The sequence below is a fragment of the Cyprinodon tularosa genome, unplaced genomic scaffold (assembly GCF_016077235.1).
Source record: "Cyprinodon tularosa strain WSP-4 unplaced genomic scaffold, ASM1607723v1 ctg74, whole genome shotgun sequence".
NCBI lineage: Eukaryota > Metazoa > Chordata > Actinopteri > Cyprinodontiformes > Cyprinodontidae > Cyprinodon > Cyprinodon tularosa.
The window spans coordinates 1,816,713-1,841,169 of NW_024039496.1; the positions used below are offsets into that span (position 1 = coordinate 1,816,713).

Genomic DNA, 24,457 nt, shown 5'->3' on the forward strand with positions numbered 1-24,457 from the left:
AAAGTCTTACCCTCTTTCTTCTGGCCCGACTCCGAGCAGATAGCCTCCGCACGCAGCGTGTTGGCTGGCTGCGTATATCTGAAGCTCCTGCGTACCGTCTGAAAATACGTCTTACAGGCAGCTGGAAAACAATTAAATGAGAGCGGTATAAATAAAAAATCAAACGCAAGTCACAGTAACAAGGAAGGAGAAAACATTAAAACAAGTCACTTACACACAATGTCGTCTTTATCATCATCGTGCAAATCTGGACTTGCTGATTATGGCTCCGAGCAAAAAGGAGGTCTGTGAAAACAAAATGTAAAGCTATGATCGGTATCCATTACCTTTTACCGCAGAATGAAAGCATATTCTTTAAATCTTACCCTTGCTCCGGTTCATAGCGCCTGCAATTAGTCTCCGAGTTGTTAAGACGGCGTACTGCTTCCGGTAAATCACAAAAAATGCACTTTAATAAAGCTTGTTCTTGCAAGGCTAGGCTAGATAGGCTAATAGCTAGGCTGCTATTAGCCATAGCTCAGGCTAGGCCGCTTTTAGCTTAGCAGGCAGTAATCGAACATATATTTACCGCTAGCATCTCTTCTTTGAGTTCGTCTTGTTCGATGCAGAGTCGCCATCGCGTCCAAGAGGAGTTTTACCCCGAAATCCCACATACTCCGTCTGCGCTCCGCTCCGCCCCGCTGCGCTCCAGACCGCCTGCACAAAGCAAAGCCTACAGCCCCGCTGTGGTCCCCTCCCCTCCTCTCTGAGTTCCTTGGAGATCGTAGAGGGCATGCGCCAGATGAACCAGGGTTTCCGCGGATCATTAAAAATAATTACAATTCATAATTCTTTTTTTAATCAAGGCCTTAATTGGCACTAAAATTTATTAAATATGTTTATCGTTGCATTTATGATTCTTTAATAAAAATGCTTCTAAAAACAATTTCGTCAGATATTATATCGCTATTAATTTGCGTGGAACTGTTTATAAAGCCGTATGTTTGGAAAGGAAGCTCGAGGCGGAGAAAAAGCTAGAGAATATATATACGTATATATGTGTGTGTGTGTGTGTGTGTGTGTTTACATACATACAGGAGTCAAGGAACTCTGCTTACAGATCCTTCATATTTCATGTACACTAATAACTTGTGTACATGGTTCTTGTTGATGGCATTAAAATCATTTCTAATAGCATTAAAATAGCATTAAATTAGAGTCACTCATTCCTGTATGAACCCTGTGAGCGCTTAATTTAATATGACATATTAAAAAAATCCCACCATCATCCAGCATATGTTCAGTTTCTGCCCAAATATATATATATATATTTTTGTAGATTTTTGTAACAGAGATAAGGATAATTCAAAACTGCTTTTTTTTTTTTTTATGAACTTGTTCTCTACAACTTAGCATCTCTTTTCATTCCTGTAATAAGAAGTTTCTTTTAACTGGATTTGATTAAACTTTAAGTCCCTCGGTATAAAATAAATATTTTGATGGAGATGAGAAATCTGCTTCCTGGTTGGTGAATAACCAATAGTTTGGATCCAATCATTTAAATAAACGGTGTTAGTTTTGTTTTTGTATTTTTTAGATATTTATAAGAATTGTGCTATAATTTCTAGTCACCAATCTGTTGCTGCTATATTTTAATTTGACGAACCGGAATTTGTCGAGGTTCTTTTTCCTGTTTGGTGCGATTGCAATTGCGGATCTTGACTTGGCCGGACCGGAGCGGAGCAAAAAATAGCTCGGCTCCGTAATTTGTCGGTGACGGATGGAGAAGACGTACGTGGACGGAGACGTGCGGAGGAGTAGCGGTGGATGTGGAACAGCTCTCATTGATTTCCATGAAAGACAAGCGCTCCGCACGACGTACGTCAGCGGAGCGGAGCGCTGACGGAGTATGTGGAATCTGGGGGTTAGGGTGGCCAGATGTCCGGCTTTAGGGCGGACAGTCCGGATTTTCATTGCACTGTCCGGCGTCCGGCGCTGCACCCAGCCGGACGTGTATTTGTCCTCCTTTACTCCCAGATTCCACATACTCCGTCAGCGCTCCGCCCCGCTCACGTACGGAGTACTTGTCTGTCATGTAAATCAATGAGAGCTGTTCCACATCCTCCGCTCGTCACCGCCCACGTACGTCTTCTCCGTCCTTCACCGTCAAAATACGGAGCTGAGCTATTTTTTGCTCCCCTCCGGTCCGTCCAGATCAAGACCCGCTATTGCAATCGCACCAAACAGAAAAAAGAATGTAGAGAAGACCCGGTTTGTCAAATTAAATTATAGTAAAAACAGATCGGTATCTAGAAATTAGAGCATAGTTTGTATATATTCCCAAAAACTAAGAGCAATTAATTAAATAATCGGATGCAGACTATTGGTGCTTCAACAGACCAGGAAGAAGTTGTGAGATTCTAGAGGGAATCTCACAACTTTAAAAGAAAATTCTTATTGCAGGAATGGATGAAGAGATGATGAGTTTGGAAGCAGAGAATAAACAGAGTTCATACAAACTATGTATGATCCTAGTTAATCCTGTTACAAAAATCCACAACAGAAAGAAAATATTTGGGTAGAAACTGAACATCTGCTGGATGATGATGGGGATTTTTTTAATATGTCAGATTAAATTAAGCGTTCACAGGTTTTATACAGGAATGAGGAACTCTAATTTAATGCTCTTTTAATGCTATTAGAAATAATTTTAATGCCATCAACAAGTATCATGTACACAAGTTATTAGTTTACATGAAATAAGGAGCTGTAAGCACAGTTCCATGACTCAAGTTTATATATATATATATATATATATATATATATATATATATATATATATATATATATATATATATATATATATATATATATATATATATATATATATATATAGATATGGATAGATAGAGAACATGGTGAAATCATCTTTACTCTTGACAGGCTGCGGCCCTGTCATGAATTCCTCTTTTCCAGCCACTTTTTGCAGTTTGCATCGTCCTATTCTCTAGCTCTTTCTCGAGCTTCTTTTGCAAACAACTGCTTTATGATCAATTGCAGGAGTTCTGCGCAAATTAATCGTGTTAAAAAATGGTCACTTTTTAAACACCACAATGTATTAAATAAATACAAATGCTGGGAACCAATTCTTTTTTACATTTCTTTAATATTTTGTTCTATTCAGCTACACAAGCATCCTCTTTTAGTAATTTATTGATATACCGCACAATGTCCTCCTTTTTGGTGCTATATATATATGGCCACCCTACCCCGAAATCCCCCATTCTCCGCTCCTGACCGCCTGCACAAAGCAAAGCATACATCCTCCACGTGGGCTGCACACCGCGCCGCTCTGGGTTTCTTGGAGATCGTACAGAGCATGCGCGAGATGAACCAGGGTGTCCGCGGATCAATAAAAATAATTAAAAAATAGCATTAAAATAGCATTAAATTAGAGTCACTCATTCCTGTATGAACCCTGTGAGCGCTTAATTTAATATGACATATTAAAAAAATCCCACCATCATCCAGCACATGTTCAGTTTCTGCCCAAATATATATATTTATATTTTTGTAGATTTTTGTAACGGGGATAAGGATAATTCAAAACTGCTTTTTTTTTAATGAACTTGTTCACTACTTCCAAACTCAGCATCTCTTTTCATTCCTGTAATAAGAAGTTTCTTTTGAATGGATTTGATTAAAGTTTAAGTCCCTCGGTATAAAATAAATATTTTGATGGAGATGAGAAATCTGCTTCCTCGTTGGTGAATAACCAATAGTTTGGATCCAATCATTTAAATAAACGGTGTTATTTTTTTTTTTTTTTATATATATATATATAAGAATTGTGCTATAATTTCTAGTCACCGATCTGTTGCTGCTATATTTTAATTTGACGAACCGGAATTTGTCGATGTTCTTTTTCCTGTTTGGTGCAATTGCAATTGCGGATCTTGACCTGGCCAGACCGTATGACCACAGTGTACCAATCTTCTGATGGCTACTTCCAACAGGATAATGCGCCATGTTATAAAGTGAATCATCTCAGACTCATTTCTTGAAACTTTTCCACTTAAGTAATTGTGAATTGAGCATATTGACAGACAACATTTTATTTTTTATCTTAAATGCAAATTTTTTTAAAAATAATTACTGCTCTAAATGTATTGCTCTGTCAGCTAAAGATCTGTTTTGGTCTCTATACTTTAATTAAATAAATAAATTCAAGCTAAAATGTGAGAGGCTATACTAAGCCTGATCTCTTTGTATCAGAGATTTTCTTCCTCAGAAAGATGTCACTTGGGGTAAAACCCCCCCTGCAACCCTGGTTTAGCTCACAGCATGTTCATTTACATGTTAAAGCCTCCCCTAGAATTCCATGGGGGGGAGGCATGGGGGGAACACTGCCTAAGAAATTCCACGTCAATTTCTGACAATTTACGGGAGTTTTCGACGAAGCCTGCAAATTGCCGTAAACTGCCGCTAACCTGAAGTTCCACGACAATCTACAGTGCCGTATATTGACGAAAATCCCACTTTTCATGCAGTGTTAAGTTTCTGCTCAATAATTTCCACTCTAGAAAGCAGTTCCATTTTATGCTATGAGAGATTAATAAAAATTATTTCACAAAATTTCAAATCTTTGAGACTTAGATTACAACAAATTCTAACTGGTAGGCTACCCATAGCCTAGCAAATACATTTTGAAATGCTCTTTTAAAATGTTTCTTTAATCTCCATTAGCTGAAATCTGTGGCTTATGGGGATGAAAAGAGCTCTGAAAACTGTACCGGTTTATGCTTGCATTCTTTTTTTGTGTATGTGGCGACAGGCTTCACGCTTCAGTTGCCAGCATACTGTGAAAAGAAAGACTAGGTTTACACTCAAACTTGTATTAGTCCACTTTCCCAGCAACCAAAGTGCCATCATGTCAGGCACTGTGATGATAAAATAGGGTTTTGTGGAACATTGATGAGCAAATGGGTGTGCAAACTTACCCCTTATTTTGTGCATTTCTCATCAATCCAATACATTGCAAATTAGCTATATTAATAGTTTTTATCCTAATGAACACAACATTTAATTTGAATTTAATTATATCTAATTAGTATGTTTTCAGTAAACAGGGAAATATGATTTTTCACAAGACCTTTTTGAAAAAAATAACTAATGAGATAAAATAAACATTAAATGAAATCCCTGAGAAATTACATATATTTATTTTTTGTTCAATGAATACAATATATGCACAATTCTTATAGAATAAAGATTTTTAACAGCAGTTCTGCATTTTACCAGTTTGAGAATGTCAGTGTGCTGTTTCTGTTTTTATTGCTTCGGTGCCATTTTACTCATAGCAGTAGTTGAAAAAGTTCATACAGAAAGCGTGTCGAGTCTTTCACGAGGTTCAGAACCCCGTCCCTATGAAAGCAATGAAAAAGGATCTAAACAGAGTGCAGGGATGGCCAAGTGAGTTTTTTTTTAGCTCCCCTCACTAACTTTTGCTGGGCCACCAAGTGCAATTAATGCAAAATTATGTCGGAGAGCCAGTTCACAGCTGTCGGTTGGGGTTGCTGATGTTTTTTTATATTGCAAATTTAAGATCTCTCATATAGCAATGGGAAAGCCACATGAGGACGGAAATTTTTGTATCCTCAAGCCGTGACAGAAAAGTTTAGAACATAAAAATTCAGTCGATGAGAAGCAGCACAAATTAGCACATCTCACATATAGTATTTTACCAACCATTTGTCATCTAGGTAGCATTCACGTACAAGCCAACTGTCTTTATTTTTAAATTGTGTGTTTGCGTTCAGGCCGTTGCACCGTGTGTGTTTAAGGATGCGTGCGGATTGGTTTTTAAAAAAAATTTTATACTTATGTCGAAGGTAGCAGGTTGTACGTGTCAGGTTGAGATATGTGGGCGTGGTGTGATATTTATGTGGCTGTTATTGTTTGGTCAGTTAAGGCTTTTTGTTATCACACTTATTCCCTCAGCACTGTTAAACACAGTGTATGTGTGAATTATGATATGTGGGAAAAGCATGCATGCAGTTCCACATTCATGATTTTAAGTTAGACAACCTTGATTCGATTTTCCTTTTCTAGCTGTTAAAATGAGGCTTCTTGTCTAAAAGTTTATGATTTATAGATATTTTTGATGACAAAATAAAAAAATATAGATGACCTTAAAAAAAATCGCTTCATACCTAAAAGCTATAAAAATGGCACTTTATGCTAACATTTTGTATTGAACCAAAGCCAATTTTATTTTTGGCAGTAGAAATCTAAAGCAGGGGTCTTTGGCCCTGGTCCTCATAACTCATTATATCCTTTTTGTGTTAAATAGGTCTCTGCTTCAGATCACTTGATTCAAATGATTGCATTGCTCCTCAGCAGCCAATAAGGGCTTCAAATACCTGATAAGCACCCATTTATTTAAATAAGGTGTTTAGAGGTAGAGAAAAACCTAAAAAAAAAAAGCAGGACTTTGGGTCCTGAAAGACCAGGGTTGAAGACCCCTTACTCTAAATTCAGATCTTATTTATCTGTAATTCTTTGCTGACAATGCCAACTGTTTATTTTATTTATGAACCCATTTAGAATTATTTTTAGCAATTTATTGAACAAAAATAAAATAACAGAAATTACAGAAATTAACACATAGATGTTTGACCAATGTTCTTTTCTCTTTCTAAAGTTTAATATTCCTTGTTGATCATTCAACTCCTAACAGGCTTTCCTAGCAGTTTTTATTCATAGCGAGCTAACAAAAGATTGTTTTCTCCATTTATATAAAGTAAATTCTTTACTTTTAGCTTTTTTATGATTAATCTTTTATGCTTTAGCAGTTGGCTATGAAGCGATCAACCACACTGCTGTCAGTTTAATCTCAATTTAACAGGCACCAGAATTAAACTGAATATGGATCTAATTTCATACTTTGAGACTTGTTTGTATAAACCGTGCTCAGATTACTTACTAAACCCATGTTTTTAGAGATATGATAATAAAAAAAAACTACCAGCCACAATATGAGAGGTGTCAGTTCACTTGCAGATGAGGTACTTTTGACCCTTCAAATTGGGCCCTTCACATTGGAACATCTTTTAAATACTTAAAGGTGCCAGATGCGTTAGTAAATGGATACAGAAAAGATAATGGAGCTATGATAGCAGTTAGCTGTGCCTTGTGTCTACAACTTGCATTAAACAGAAATGGAGGACAACACCCTATGTGCTGTGTTCCTCGACAATCTGTTTTTACCTTATGTTGTGCAAAACACGTCTTATTGAGGGGCTCATGTGTAACTTCTACTGGAGTTCAGTCACTGAGGCTCCCAGATCCCTTGGAGACAAATACTTCAGTTTCAGTTGTGGACGATACGGGTAAAGGTGTGTTGGATATGACAATTAATCACATTGTCTAAAGGTGTGATTTAATCTGAAGACATGAGAAAAAGGTTCTTTTTTTTCACATTTCCCAGTGACTGTGTAAATGTCAGCATGGTATTTAGAGCCCAGGGGAGCATTTTCTCCTTGTGTCGTCACTGAATCAGACGAATGTTCTGAGTTACGTGACCTGACGCTGCTCACACAAGTTTGTCAGGAGTTGGAAAGCTGTTCATGTCTCTTTCAGCCTCTTGCCTGACAGCTAGCTCAGCATGATGCTTTGACATCTCACGGATAGCTTTAGAGTTAAACAGGGGCCCTGGAAATATCAGGATTTTGCTTACTTTAGTTGAAAATAAAGACAGAAAGAAATAAATGCTAGATTAAGGGGGAAGATTTAATATTGAATTTTCATTGTGGTCCTTGGAAGATATGATTTCAGAGAATTCAATTTTATCAATAGCTTTTCTTTCTTTTACAGTCATGAAAGCAAACTGTAAACTGTGGCACATTACAGATAAACTTCAAAATCCCATTCATGGTGCAGATTTGCCACAAACTGAGACCTTTTCTGTAAAGGCTTAAAAGGGTCTTTATGCTTGAGGTGATGGTCTCTTTATTGTACTCTGAGCATCCATTTATTCTGCGTTTATTTTGTATCTTTTGACCCAATTAAACAGAGGAGAATAGACAAACATGCGTTTAATCAACAAACTCAGATGGTTAGCTACCAGCTGGGCTTGGCTCTGGCAGCATTTTCTCGCTGTTAAAAAGCTTGGTCAAGATAGATCTCTAATACACACACGGTCACAAAGGAAAATAAAAAAACAAGATTCCAATAACAGCACGGAGTGTTGCTCAGGGAAGCTGGCAGTGGCAGTTTTTTCTTCTTCTCCCGGCACAACTAAAGAGCTTGCACACATGGCTTGGAAAAGAAAGCAGGTGCAGCTCACTGGAATTAACTCACTTTCACTGCTCTAGTTTTGATCCAAACAATAGGAGGAATAGAGGCTGTTCTATTTTCACAATGTGACCACTTTGTATGCCTTTGTAACAAAGGCTACTAATCTTGGGGCTCACACAGACATACACAGATGTAGTTGCATACCAACATAAAGAGACACAGACTGAGGGGTTGCATGAGACAGTTCTTGTGGTTTTATCTTGAGTAGATTACCATGCATATGCAAACAACTTCAAGCAGTCACAGAATTTTGTCTCTCAGTTGCTAGCTTTTACTAGCAGGCATATTACAACCATGTTAGGTGAAAGATCAACCATCCCATCCTTATATTTTAGATTATCAAATAATATCTGGTTTTATTCCAAAATTCCAATATTTCTAAATTGAAACAGATAAACACCCAACTCCAGCTAAACTGATATGTATTTTTAAGTAAAAGTGGGGAAAAAGAAAGTCAATGTTAAATGGAAACCATCAGATTTCTGGTATTTTTGTATTATTAATTTTTGTATGATAGTTACCAATGAAAGGAACTTGTTGGGGGCTCAAAGATTGTTGAAGTGGGTCACACAAACAAGAATTAAATGGACAACTTTAAATCAAAGTACATTTATACATACCGGTATGTTAGAATCACCTAGATTTATTTACATTAAATCTGACCAAAGTTATGCTATTTGCAAATAAGATTTAGTATTTAAATTTGGGAAAGCTAAAAAAAAAAGAAAAACAACTCCGAAACATTTCCAGCTGCAATTCCACCAAGGCTGAATCTGCAAAGTGTTGAGTCAGAAAACTAGAAGGAACGCTGTGTAACTTTTAAGCCAAGTACTGTATTAGCATCATTTGCGATATCTGTCTTTTTGGGCCACTCTCTGCCAGCTATCACGTGGAATTAGCTCATTTTAATGGGTTGGAACTAAAATGGTTTGCATGTCTTAACATTTGCGCTGCAATCTGTGTTGATCATCTGCAACATGCCTACTTATTGCACTTAGAAAAGAAAAATTGCACATGCAATTCTGCTTCCCTTATTTTTAATATTTTAGGGGAAATCTTGAGTGGTGAATGTGGCCTCCATTTCCAAGTAACAAAAAAAAAAAAGCTCTGTTGTGCTCTGCTATCAGATTCCAAAAATAGAGGAAGACTGTCTAGTTTTGCGACAGTGCAGTTTCACTAAAACTGGAAATTACAGGTCTAGCACACCTAGTGGCTAAAGGTGTTTCAATCTTTTTTCTTTTTTTTTCTACTTTATTGGTGAAAAAAAAATAGAGATCATGTTTTATTTTTCTGTCTCTATTTTCTTTTTTATCAAAACAAAGGAAAATAAGATGTGAAAAATGTTAATTAATTGCAAGGTACCAAGGATATCCGGTTCACTGGACACATCTACAAACAAACACATTGATCTAAATGGGTTAAACTTTGCTTCCTTCTCACAAGACACTGTACTTGTTTCCAAGGGGAAACTTTAACTCGACACATGTTCCACAGTACACCCCTGTGATCTTTGATGTACAAGCAGTAACTGATCCTCTTTACCGTTATCTGACTGAGACGGAGTATTTTCAGTTCCTCCTTCCTTTTTTCTTTTCTTTTTTCCTGGTATGGTGGATGGACTGTTACAGTCAGAGTAGATTGAAACATCAGCAGACTTCACTCTATCTTTAATGATGTTTCCTGTAGAACAGATACTTTTTGAAGAGAACAAAAATTATAATTTTAGATTTCTGTTTTATTTCCTTATTAAATCAGGATTGGTACATCATCTGTGTGCTTTTTATTTTCTTTCTACAATCTATACTTATAGAAAATTAAGTAAATTACATTTCGTTCTAATATTTTCACCTCCCTGCTTGAGTTGGTATTGCTTTAATCTTATCCTATTTTGTTTTCTCTCTTTTTTCTCACCCAGGTGACATTTACAAAGCGAAAGTTTGGCCTGATGAAGAAGGCATATGAGCTGAGCGTGCTGTGTGACTGCGAGATTGCCCTAATCATCTTCAACAGCACTAACAAGCTGTTCCAGTATGCTAGCACAGACATGGACAAGGTCCTCCTTAAATACACTGAGTACAACGAGCCCCACGAGAGCAGAACCAACTCTGATATTGTGGAGGTATGTTACAAAAAAAATCACACAGTCACACACAAACATACACTATATTGCCAAAAGTATTTGCTCACCTGCCTTGACTCACATATGAGCTTAAGTGACATCCCGTTCCTAATCCATAGGGTTCAATATGACGTCGGTCCACCCTTTGCAGCTAGAACAGCTTCAACTCTTCTGGGAAGGCTGTCCACAAGGTTTAGGAGTGTGTTTATGGGAATTTTTGACCATTCTTCCAGAAGCGCATTTGTGAGGTCGCACACTGATGTTGGACGAGAAGGCCTGGCTCTCAGTCTCCGCTCTAATTCATCCCAAAGGTGTTCTATCGGGTTGAGGTCAGGACTCTGTGCAGGCCAGTCAAGTTCATCCACACCAGACTCTGTCATCCATGTCTTTATGGACCTTGCTTTGTGCACTGGTGCACAGTCATGTTGGAAGAGGAAGGGGCCAGCTCCAAACTGTTCCCACAAAGTTGGGAGCATGGAATTGTCCAAAATGTCTTGGTATGCTGAAGCATTCAGAGTTCCTTTCACTGGAACTAAGGGGCCAAGCCCAGCTCCTGAAAAACAACCCCACACCATAATCCCCCCTCCAACAAACTTTACACTTGGCACAATGCAGTCAGACAAGTACCGTTCTCCTGGCAACCGCCAAACCCAGACCCGTCCATCAGATTGCCAGATGGAGAAGCGCGATTCGTCACTCCAGAGAACGCGTCTCCACTGCTCTAGAGTCCAGTGGCGGCGTGCTTTACACCACCGCATCCGACGCTTTGCATTGCACTTGGTGATGTATGGCTTGGATGCAGCTGCTCGACCATGGAAACCCATTCCATGAAGCTCTCTGCGCACTGTTCTTGAGCTAATCTGAAGGCCACATGAAGTTTGGAGGTCTGTAGTGATTGACTCTGCAGAAAGTTGGCGACCTCTTCGCACTATGCGCGTCAGCATCCGCTGACCCCGCTCCGTCAGTTTACGTGGCCTACCACTTCGTGGCTGAGTTGCTGTCGTTCCCAAACACTTCCATTTTCTTATAATACAGCTGACAGTTGACTGTGGAATATTTAGGAGCGAGGAAATTTCACGACTGGATTTGTTGCACAGGTGGCATCCTATCACAGTTCCACGCTGGAATTCACTGAGCTCCTGAGAGCGACCCATTCTTTCACAAATGTTTGTAAAAACAGTCTGCATGCCTAGGTGCTTGAATTTATACACCTGTGGCCATGGAAGTGATTGGAACACCTGATTCCAATAATTTGGATGGGTGAGCAAATACTTTTGGCAATATAGTGTACATATAAACACATATCCTGACATGGAAGCACTCACAAATGTAGAAGAAGCAGACAGATGGTAACTGCGCTTGTGACTCGTTCAGCAACCCTCACTTCTCTCTTTTAGATTTCACACCTAAAAGAGTGCAAGAAATAATTGCTCCCATAGCTTGACGGTCGTCCCCAAGGGGCTTGGTAGCAATATCAATCATTTTCTCAGAAAAGGCATTTTAAAGCTTTGCATTATGTCATGAGTTTCAAGAACATATTTTTCTTTAAATGGCCTCCTCTTTCAGTTTAAACTTCCCAGCAAAAAAGAGGTTGCCTGTTATTGATCAGGGTTTCTCAGCTGTCCCCTGTGGTGCATAATCACTGCACCCTGCCCTTGGTGTCTTGTCATCATCGATGTGCCTCTAAGAGGAGGATGTTGATCTGACTTGCTTTGGACACATGTCGCCAAAGTGGTTCTAGGCGACATTAAGCAGCGCTACCAGCCCAGACACTGGATGCAGGTAGATCAAGCAGGAAATGACGCTCGCGGCCTCCTGAAGCTTTAAGCCTCCAACGTGAACCTGTTATGCAACAGGAGCGCCATCAGACCTGGTGGGTAACAGACGTAAAGGCATTCATGCAGGGTTTATATCTCTCTGCCCTTTCCCCCTCCTTTTAATTTAGCCTTACAGTACCACTGTCTAACTCTGCCAAGTATAAAGTAGAGTCATTTAAAGTCCATTTTTTTTTCTCATGCATATGAAAATGTCCAAACACCTATGCAAAGCAGTTTTTCAAGTGATAGAACCCACATATATTATGCTATATATGCAAATTTAGATTCTATTAGATCTATTTTTTTATGTTATTCTATTCTAGATTTTTCTAAGGTCCATATTTGTGTGACCATTTTTTCTATATTTTCTTTGCTGCTGTAAACACCAGAATTTCCCCATTGTGGGAAAATAACACCATTTTCTATTCTATTCTATTCTATTCTATTCTATTCTATTCTATTAAGGATTGAAGTTTTTATGTTTTATTATTCTGAGTGTTTTGTGTATGTCCCATTTTCATATTGGGCGCAGATATAGAAGGCATTTCTATATTCAAGTTTTGTTAATGTTTTGTTTAACTGCAAATCCGAAGTTAAAAGCCCCGGACTTGTTGTTTTATCACAATTTAATTAAATGAAAACGATAATTATTACCAAATATAACAAGGTCTTACTTTGCCCAGGCCAGCATAATATTTATTTATTAATTCATAACCTTATTCTTTGTAATTATCTGGTAATATTGACTTCTAAAATATCACGTTGGAGTGATAGTTCAGCATTAATAAGGTACGGTTATGTTAATAGCTTATATCTTATAGGTTGTTTATTACTCTCTTGGAGTCTTCGTTAAGTATGAGCAGATTATCTCGAACTGGAGGCTAAAGGAAATAGCTAGCCAAAGAGGAGTTAAGATCAAGGTGAGTTTATGCATTCTTAAAACAACTCCCCCTCAATTTGACATGCAAAAAATAAAAATAAAAAAAGTAAAGGATACATTTAATTTTCTTGTGTAATATCCAGGAACTGAGCTAAATAATCTGGTGTTATATAGAAAATAGAGGTTGGAGGTGGCATATGATTGAACTTCTAAAGCCGTTCTCTTCAGAGATTTAAAAAATAAGGAGATAAAATAAATATCAAAAGCAATCACTTAAACCAACAATATATTAGCTTTTGACACGGTATTGTAATATCGGATGATTACTCTGACCAGAAACACTCTCATATGTTTTGAACTGTAAAATAATCTGTGGTTCATAGCCTCCACCTCCATTTCAGTTGTGAATCAACCTCTTTGTAACCAACCACCAAATGCAAAGGTAACAATGGTTTAAAGGTTTAAAAAAGGAACTGCATGAAGCGCTGCAATATTTTTGAGATTAGAGCTTTTTTAAGATTGAAAAGTCTGCTTTGGTCTTGTCCATTCTTAGACCAGTTGTTGGTTTTAGCCTCCGAGGTAAACTAATCTAAATTTATACTAAATGAAGACACCAAGAGAGTTATCTGCTGTATGTAAGATATGAGCTGGTTAGAGCATTTTATAAGAACCTCAAATCGAAAATCCTGATTTATCCGTTTAACTGTCAGTGTGGTAGAGGAATGCTGGATTATATATAGTTGCATTTGTTGTTGTTGATTAACAGCAGCATAATGATATGCTCATAATTCATGCAGGACACATACAAAGGTATTTAAATCTGTTATTGGAAAGCAAACAAACAGATATAAAGTAACAGAGTCCTTTGGCTCAGTGCAAAATAAAAAATTAACTCAAACAAACCGTTCATTTGCTGTCAGATATTCCTTCAAATGCATCATCAAATCGATGTACATACTTCACAAAAAAATGCCTATGATACTGAAGACTTTTGTCATATGTTTTTGGCATTATTCTCCAATTAACAAGCATATGCAAACATGTAACATTAAGTGAAACCTCAAACATTGGCTACTGATTTCGGTAGTGGATAGTTTCACAGCCATTTCCATTTTGTAGAGTCAAATGTGAAGAGTGTTGATGCAGTTCCTGCATTAGGCACTCAACATATGACTAACCTGACTGATGAAATGGAATGGACCTGGTGCATTATCACGGACTGTACTGAAAAGCATGACAGTTTATTCACTTTTTCAGACCTGCTTTAATACTAACCTATAATTCATACTAGCAAGCTCTTTTGAAATGTTATTCTGCTTAGGGCTTCATACATGCTATAAATCACACTTATCAATTTAGGATATAAGTCTGAAAGGCTAGTTTCCATGTGAGCAGTGTTGTTGTTAATGCATCTAGCTCTTCACTACCAGTGTAGTTAGTCTATAAAGCTGCCGCTGCTGAACCCATGAAGATAGCTGTCACATGTTTCTGCAAGTGTCTGTGTTCTTTGTAGCTCTTCCTTCAACTGTGACTCCATTAGGGAGCACAGGATGGCTAACGTGTAAACAGCCGTGTCAGGGGAAAGACGCTAAAGAGCCTAGCGGGGGAGAGAGCTACGGTGCACTACCTACAATTTGATCCCCAAAGGACTGTGCGCTTTTTGAGCAACTCACTGTGGGAGAATCGATCTAAAAAGGCCTCTAGCCTGAGCTGCGGTGTACTAAAGGGATTGGCCACAGGGCAAAGACTAGCACGTTTATCGTGGTTATAAGGGGGTGGGGGGGTCTGAGCAAGGTTCAGGATTTTTCCCTTGAAACCCTTTACTATGCTGTTTAGCAGCGTCACAGATGCAGGAACGTGGGAGGCTTGTTGAGTTTGCAGGGAGGAAAGAGCAAAGCAGACTTCCTGTAGGGATGAATGGCTGATGAGGAGGAGTTTAGGAACAAAATAAAGAGCTAGATCAAGGGATGTAGATTAACTAATATTTCTCCGTAAGAAAAGAATGATGTTTTTTGCATGACATGTTATATGTGTCATTTCTGACGTGAAATTGTAAAAGCTCTCGTCTTCAGCAGAACTGCATGCATCATTCTCCCTGTATTACTGCGGTGCCTGAAGTTGTAGTGGGAGGAGAGGCAGAGATATGGGAACGGAGCTCACAGTGTGGGCGGCTGGCATAGAGACCTGCTACATTAGCAATAAAGCTCTATGTAATTAGCATGTCTTTGGTTGATAATTAGCGTTGTTGAGAGAGTGGCACTAAGAACGTTGCACTGCCTCTCTAGCAACAGCATGTTTACAAGAGACTCAAGGGCTGATCTCTCTACCTCCTCTCATTCTTTTTCTGTCTTTCGAGTTCTGTGCTCGATTGACCATACGTCTTCTCAAAGTTTCTCTTTATTTCTTTATTTTTAAAGAGTCAATGCATATGTATTTTTGGGACAAAGAGTGGTAATCGAACAAAAGAAAAAGCGATGACAAACTGTCTCGATGACTCATTTTGAGCACAGTCTTATCTTGGACTACACCTCTATAACTATATATAAAACAGAAAAAAAAACAGTCCATAGCACAGTGGTGGGTTTTAAATTAAGTGTTATGGCTAACCACCTAGGTTGTAATTTCATTAGGAGCGGCACAGGAACTATTAAACAATTTTTTGTTTTTTTTAGCTACACCAAACAATTTCAAACTATTCTGAGAAATATGCTATGCATCTTAAAAAAAGAACATTTGCCATATTTAGTTCAGACTAAGACACATTTCAGTTCTGGATTGTTGATTTGATTTAGCAAAAAGAAGGAATTTACACCTAAACAATAAACGTCTATCAGATTTATGCACTTCAGCAGAATATTCTGTAGTGTTTTTGATTGTGCAATTTAAAAGTTAACTGAAACCAAGTGTGAAACTAATCAAGAATTTTGGACATTTATGGCGTGCATTTGCTTGTCGCTTTCACTGCTGCTCCTGATTACCCATAAACCGAAGGTTATCAAGGGACAAAATGAAAAACACTTTTATGTATTAAATTGTGCACTTTAAGCATTGATATTTAACTAGGTCACTTAATAATTGAACATAACAATGAAGGTGCTTTGGGTAAAAAAAAAAAAAAATTTTCAAATTGTACTCAGATAAACAGAAAATAGCTCAGAGTAACACTATTCATTTAGAATTTCAATTCACTAAATGACATTATGATAATATTATACAGTTCGATGACAGACAGATGTTTTCAAGACTTCATATTTATTAAATATGATGATTGTCTGCTTAGAGCTAATTTTAAAATCAGAATTCTACATCAGACAGGAGTTTATTTGACTATCAAAATGTAATTTTAGATGTAAACTGGATTATCTTATACTAAATTATGATTTTCAGATTTAAAATCCTATTCTTTTTAGTTTGTTAGTTTGTGAAAACCAAACATTTTTATTTGAATTATGTTCTGTTCTAATAAACAAGTCTTAAAGACACAACAACACAGTTTGTGTTGTAAAAAAAAAAAGCTATGTTTGTGTTCAAAAAAATAAAGCATGTTAAATTGCAAATGAGGAGCTGACAAAGGGTGCAGTTCGTATAACAAATACGAAATCAAGTCACATGTAATATAGGAAAAAATAAATAAAAATGTCCTTAATTTCATTAATTTAAAGCAACCTAAGAGGATTTATATTTCTAATTTTTAATCCCACCATTTGATTACATGTCTTATATCACTGTAGTACAAGACATGTAATATACACTGTTATCAGGACTTGCCTAAACAAGAGAGTAGGTCCTCTTAATTAATGATAAATGCTCAAAGAAACATTTGAACTCATCTCAGCTCTCGCAGTATAATAAAAGCAAATACAGACATTGATCCATCATCTCTGGATATCCATAGTGGGTTCAAGTGTGTCCTGCTGGCAGGTCCATGGCTCACTCTGAGCCTGGCTCCAGATAAAACAGATATGCAAGCAGATATATTCCCCATACTCACTGTTTGCCAGACCAGCTTCCTGGACATGTGAAGAACATTAGAGCTGTGTTTGGAAAAGATGAGAGAAAAGAACCATTTCTCATTTTCAGTCTTATTGTATTCATACTTAAGAACAATCACTGTTCCCATCGTTATTGGTGATTTATTTTTCTGGTTCGAAGGGGGGTTGGTAATTACCATTGCACATGAAAGAGTCCTTTCTTTTTCCTCTCCCGATGATTTCCCAAAGCAGAGCTGGCTAGTTCATGCTGTGATTGAAAGACCTTCAAATCCAAAAAAACACTCATGGCTATGCCAAATCCCTACACCACAATGTGCTGTTCTTCCTACTGCCTATACAAAGAGTCCAGGTTTATGATGCCACTAAAGGGTTTGTTCCTGTTGTGGTGGTTAAGATATGTGTCCTTTACAGCAAAAAACAACCTCAGTGGATAATGCCTGTATTTGTTGTATTCACTTGTACAATTTGACTGATTTCTGTTTGATGATATTATTTTTAGCATTGCTACATGGATACCTTGACAACTGTTTTGAGTGCTGTAATGATCTCAAACAGAACCACACAGTTTTTTTTGTCAGTGCCTGAAGTATCACATGGAGCAGCACATGAAGCATGGAACTTAGGTGCCCTGCCTGCCTGCCAGAGGAGGGCTACTGGCCTATCCCATTTCCAGCAGATTAACCTAATCGGAAAGTTCAGATCACCCTGTAATCTTAAACAGGAGCAGCACGGACTTGATTCCCTCACCCTAACCTCTGCTTCTTTTTTTTTTTCAATTTCCTTTGCCTACATTTTCTCTAAGAAGGAACTAATGAATGAGGGATGGAGACAGAAAGGGACAGAGGGATAGATGAGTGCCAGAAGAGAAGGAGGGAGGGAGAGAAAGAGGGATGGAGGGAGAAAGGCTGGTAATTATTTCCAAAGGTCATTCTGTTAATGACTACCTGCTTGGCTAATGAGATTCAGCAAAGCTCCCTCACCATGTTTCACCCTGCGTATGTTTCACCCGTGCACCAAGACGTGTGAGAAGCACAGGTGTGATTTCATCCCAGTGACAGTCCACCAGAGAAGAGGGAAGGGTGTTAGGGAGGGGGTGGTGCTGTGGGGGAGTGCAAATGAAGAAACATAAAAGAAATCACATCAAGCCAGGTATGGCTCACCAGCTCAGTTTACACTTGCAACAGACATTTTTTTTTACAGAATTCTAAAAAGTCTTTTTTGGGCAAGATCACTGACCTCAAAAATGCCTTTTTTTTTTTGTTAATTCTGTCCTCTTTTTCTGTTTTCTCATGAAGTTCCTCCAAGTCAATATGACATGTGATCTCCTAATCTGAGCTGCCATTGTGCTCCTGTTCTGCTGCGCTCTTGTGAAAATATTTTCCAGCATGTATGCTATTCTGTGTGCTTATTTAGTTTCTAAACAGCGTGGAGAACATTAGCCTTGGGGAGTTTTCTCTGTTGAGCGGCTTCACTGAATGGCTTCTTCTCATGGCTCTCAAAGACTGTATAATTACTTGGACTTGAATGTAATTTATCCTCCATTACTTTTAAATGTGTCAGCATCCAAGAGAAACAGCGGGGGTCATATCATATCTTCTTTGCTTTTTCAGTTGTCCACTGTAATTTTGCGTGCAGCCGTTCTGCGGTTTCAGAATAGGGCACATGTGGCGTAACACGGGGTGGGGTTGTCATGGCATTCACAGTGCCTCAGTGTTTACTAGCGATCGACAACAAGGGTTGTTTTTGCTGGTGAGACGAGGATTAAGAGCTGAAGCTGCTTTGACGGACTAAGTAAATTAACCTTCTGGCATTGGCAAGCTAAGAGTATCGCAGTTTGTTAAAACAAAGATTTGGATGGCAGATTTTGCACATGCTTTTGCACACAGGCCCTAAAGGGGGGGGGGGTGGGGGGGGGGGGGGGGGGGGGGGATAGTCACTTACTACAGTTTAAGGTGGAAAACATTGCAAACCAACTTTTTTTTCCAAAGATTTGAGGTATGTTATAGTTGTACCATCTTGAGTGAATAGTTTGTTGCTTTATTTGTAAGTTTTGTTGGCATAATCGCTAGTAACTAGAGTTATTCTTTAATAATGTTCATCCATACAGTTTGGTTTTTGAGAGCAATTGAGGTAAGCTGTTAAACATTTTCCATGTGAGCTACAGATCTCTCTACAAAGTTACCGCGGATCTGTTGGCTACTTTTGCAATTATTTTTTCACATGCGGTTTTCTTTGCCAGGTTAGGTACCAGGTAGGTTAGCAGTTAGTTTTATCAACTATTAGTATAACGGTGCCTGGTGGATTGTTTTACAACTTAAAGTGGATTTAAACCTCAGCAAACTGAGTTTTTGTTTGTAACCTGACAACATCTGAAAATTTACAAGGTGTAGAAAAATGTTTCCAAAGCTAAAACTGACCAAAAATGATGTGATATTTCACTTTCAACTATGTTGAGTTTTGTATACCCTATGCCCCAGGCCATTCACTTTTTTTTTTAACTTGATGCCTAGAACACAGATTTTCTTTGTTGCCCTTAATGTATGCTTCGCAGTCATGTAACCAGCCTCAGAAATTGATGTCACCACAAAATGTACCCCCCCCACACCCCCCCACAAAAAAACAAAACAGAAAAAAAAACAGCACAACTTCATTTGAAGTGTTCTCCTTCTAATAAACGTCTCAAACAATTTGTTGAGGTCTAAAAATAAAATGTGGTGAAGCTAAATATAGCTGACTGTGTTTTGCCAGGAAGGGATAGAAGAATAGGACTGGGATCACTTTCTTTCTCTCTCTCTCTCTTTAATTTTCCTCTCCTTGTGTTTTAGGGTAGGTCAGTTGGGGCTGCTTTAGGCAACAAAGGAGTGAGTAAGCAAAGTATCAGGGTATTCATCCAGCCCTCCATCTCATTTTCTCTCTTCTCTCATCAACTCTCTCGCTTTTGGAGAAACGGCTAAGAAGATTTGCTCCCCAGCGACCACAACCAGAAGGCCGTTGGTGTGAGACCTTGTGGTGCCTTGATACATTTGATCCCTTGAATAAGAAAATCTATTAGTTATCTCTCATGTTGCATTCTCTCTTTTTCTACCTCTCTCCCGAATATATTTCTGCAAACAGAGTATCCTTGACTTATTACAGAAAAAAATACATTTGTTGGATACTATATCGTCTTTGTCAGTAGGCTTACTTTTTTTAAGAAGATAAAAGTGACACAGACAGAGGCATTGGCGTCAGACGTTGACTGAGTTCCTGTTTTATAGACTGCGTGCCTTTTCTGACTTGAAAGAAGTTAAACAAGTTGGTTGATAATATATGTGATCTACAGACTCAGCACTTTTTTTCCACATCAGATGCCCGCTGACCAGAAAAGCAGAACCTCAGACAAAAAATTATACCACTTGCATCTCTGTGAGAGGTGTTTTTTAGGGTCAATACCAAAGTGGAAGTCTGAGGTACTCGCACAACAACAAATGGGAGGTTTTAAAAATAGACTGTTTGAAATGTGCCAATATGTGGTCCCTGTGGTGAGGCTGCAGCGCAAAAGGCAGGCCACTTCTGAGGCCATGCTGCCAAAAAGGCAAGGCTTTTCCACTGCACAGCCCAAAACAATTCACGCCAGTCATTAAGATGAAATGATGCCCTGTGCTTTGAAACTATTTGTGGAAATTTTTTTTAGAATAATGAAGAACTATTTTTAAAGATGGCATTCCCTGCCCTGCCTGGGAGTACCCTCCCACCCCTTCCCCTCTTCCCTCCCTCTTGAGTGTGGAAACTCAAGGTCACAGTATAGAGGTCAGCGGGCCGGTCATTGTTACTCAAGGCCCCCCTCCAGCTCCCTTTTCCTGCTATGGTGCCACGCGATAAGAGACAGAGAGACAAAAGACGCTAAGTGAAGATTAGTGGTGTTAGGAGGACCGAAAAGTAAAAGCAAAAAAAAGAGACTTCAGTTCTTCATCCAAAGACACGCTCGCTACTTTGCTTTTGAGCCTGTAATTTAAAACTATATTGATATTATTGTATCTCATCTGGAGTTGCATCTCTGACATAAACTGGTCATATCCCATTACTGCATATATAAAGCTTGTAAATCTACACTTTGTGGCAAAACACACACAGTTTATCCTCAGCTAATTGATTTTCTGCTCCTCATCAGAAGCTCATATGGATCTGTTCTCATTTGAATAGAGAAGTATTTTGCGAGTAGAGCGAAGACGGGATGAAAGATGGCCATGGTAAGGGTGAAGACATAAGTGCCCTCTTTATGCAGTTCCACTGAGCTGGCATTGTGTGTCATAATGTCTATCTGGCTAATTATACAGTGTAGTGACAAGTCTGAATGACCACTTTGTTCCTGCGGCCGGGATGCTGCTGCAGCAAACAGTGCTGGATTCTGACATGTGCTAAGTGTGTGTCTCTTCCATATGGGAAACACTGCACCATCTGGTATTCTGCTGTGTACTGGCTAGCTAAAAATGTGTGTGTCTGTGAGTGCGCTCTTCTAAGTAGCAATTTTAGCACAGGCACCAAAACAGGGCTATCGTCTAAAGAAATGTGGAAAACTCTTTGTTGCTCAAAGCCACTTTGCTCTCTACATACGATTTTCACTTCTTTTACCTTTGCAAATTTTACATATTATTGTCAGTGTAATCAGTCCCTTTAGAGTCTAAGACTTCTCTCCAAAGTTAGAAACAGCACAAATTGTTGTCTTAATCATAAAAACACCAAAACTTTGCTCAAACATTATAAAACTTAGAAAAGGGCCTCAGATTTGGGATTAAAATGCATCACAACATGATTAATAAGATTCTTCGAAGGCACTAAATCTCTCCAAAGTAAATGAAGCAATAGTAAAGATCTCAACCAGAGTACTAGTGGATACGCAGATGAAAAAAAAAAAACATAGCGGGACACACTGTGATTAGGAGTCCCACTTCTCAGATGGCTAACCTACTAAATCAGCTATCTAACCCCAATCGCTCACACAGATACACACACCATGCCACCATCATCCATGGGCATGCCCCTCGACATGGTCCTGGCATGTTCAAACTACGCTTCATGAAACTGTGGCCCTCTTGCCTTTGGTCTGCCATCTGCTTCTAATAAACTAAGCCAGCCTGGTTCTTCTGATGTTCCCTTTGCTTTGAAAGCGCAGAACCAAAAGAGTAAGCCAGAGAGACAGAGTGCAAGACAGCAAGAGAGAGACAAAAAATGAGACCAAGCTAGAATAAGACCAAACAGGCCAACATTAAGTAGAAGCATAGGGAATAAAAGAACATCTCAAATATATTATTACTCATTGCCTGCTTGCTGACGGTAAGGCCACCCCGATTGTGCTTATGGTGCACCAGTGCTGGAAGCTCTTAATCCACAACTTTTCCACTTCAGACTTACCTCCATCTGATTTGTAATGGGAAGAGACAGTGTTTCTCTTACTTGCCTCACCCTTACAAAATATTAAACCACATTACACCTTACCAGCATGCACTGACTCAATGAAGTTTGTCATTTGGTAAAATAAACTCTGCTCCTTGTGGGCTTTAAGAACTTCTTTCCTTAATTTTAATCATGATTTAATCTTGGGTTGTAATATAATTCATATGGAATCTACCAAATATTACATATGCTTTTGCTTTTTTCATTGTACAGAGAGGGGAGTATTAATTCCTCTTTATACTGAAGTTGTATGTTGGATTGGTTTATATAAAAGATGTTTATTTAAATACACCTGGGTGTTCAGACATTTCCTAGAAATTTAATTACTCTATTTCTCTACCCATAATTATCAAAAAGCTATAAATAAGACTTACCGCCACCATATTTATTCCATTGTCAATTTCTTAACCTCTTACACCCTAAGGGGGTATAAATAAATTTCTGCCTGTCAAAAACACACAAAAGTAAATCACTTATAGCCTCACAGCTATTAGATTTAAGAAGAAACTTTTGGTACCTCTGTAAAGGTAAGATGTCATAGAATGGTTTTCTGGTGTCAGCACCATTGTAGCTTTGACCCTGCCTGAAATATTAGGCAAAAAATACTAAATATTTTGCATTTTTTCAATCTCGCCAAACTTTTCTTTGAAATAAACATTGCAAAACACTACCAAAATATTATTTATAGCACAAAAAAGTAGTACACACTTTTAAATCTAAATGTTGTCTAAAAATATACCAAATTTGGACTCAATCAGATGAATCATATTTATTTTAGAATGGTATTAGTGAGAAATTTCTTAGGCGGAGGGGCCATTATGGCTCATTTATCCAAAAATGTCACCAAACTGTGCCAAATTTGTTTTTTACATCAAAACAGGGGGTTTGTTAAAATTACGAGGTCACGTAGCAGCTGGACCCACCGGTGGGTCCGTAGGGTTCTAGGGGTTAAAGCTTAGTTATCACTATGGTGATCCAAAAGAAGCAGACATCTTTTATATGGCTAGTCATAGTCATCCAATCCTTGTCTTTACTTGGCTCAGACTGCATACCTTTACCTTTACTATTAACATAATATCCACACTTGACCCTTAATGAATTTAAAGTCATGCTTGGTCAGCTCACGACCACAGTAAAATTTTAGCCATATTTAAGCATTGGTAGATGTCTTCATATAAAAGGTTGATTTTTTCAGATTTCAATTAAGATTCCAATTTTTTTAGATGTAAGGCAGTATCATTTTTCCTACTTCTGTTCTGTACAAAACTGAGAAAAAAAAAGATTTTTATATTCAACCACCCATATCCTTGCCTTAAAACCTTGAATTAACTCCATGTAATTGGGTATCAGCCATTGTCCTCTTGTTACCATTAAGATGTTACCATTAACCACATGTAAAGCAAGCATCTATAAATGGCATGTTTCTGTACTGGTACTGTCAGTCAGGGTTGAGGACATTGAAAAACATTCACTGGCCCGACTGTCACCAGTAGCCATAAACACAATATTGAATGTGTCAGACCCTTCAGCCACTGCCAAGATAACTGCAAAGGGGAAATGGTCAGTACTGAACCTCTTTCCAAACACAACCCATAAGCTAGCCAGAGTCTCTGAGAAATAAAGATGTGCCCATCAAGCCATCAGTGTTTTGATTCAGATACAGTTCGAGACATGGTTGAAGTGCAAAAAATGTGAGGAGTAGGACAGCGACAGCAAGACCAAGACAGACTGAGGAGCAGACTGAGACTGCGACATGGGGGCAGAAAGACGGATAGAGGGGCAGAGAGGGTGAGCATGGTGGCAGACTGCTGAGCAGACGGATCCTGGTATGGCGGGAGCTCTGGGCAGGCGTCATCTGTCCCTAGCAGACCCCCTGGGG

The 24,457-nt window shown here is 38.5% G+C and overlaps 1 protein-coding gene across 19 annotated transcripts in view; it reads left to right on the forward strand.

The window, feature by feature from the left end:
• mef2cb (myocyte enhancer factor 2cb) overlaps nucleotides 1-24,457 on the forward strand; it is a 92,743-nt gene that overhangs the window by 44,965 nt on the left and 23,321 nt on the right. For all 19 annotated transcript variants that reach the window (XM_038269836.1, XM_038269841.1, XM_038269839.1 and 16 more), the window contains one exon: nucleotides 10,253-10,456. In XM_038269836.1, coding sequence (XP_038125764.1) covers nucleotides 10,253-10,456 — 204 coding nt within the window. The remainder of the gene's footprint in view (nucleotides 1-10,252; nucleotides 10,457-24,457) is intronic.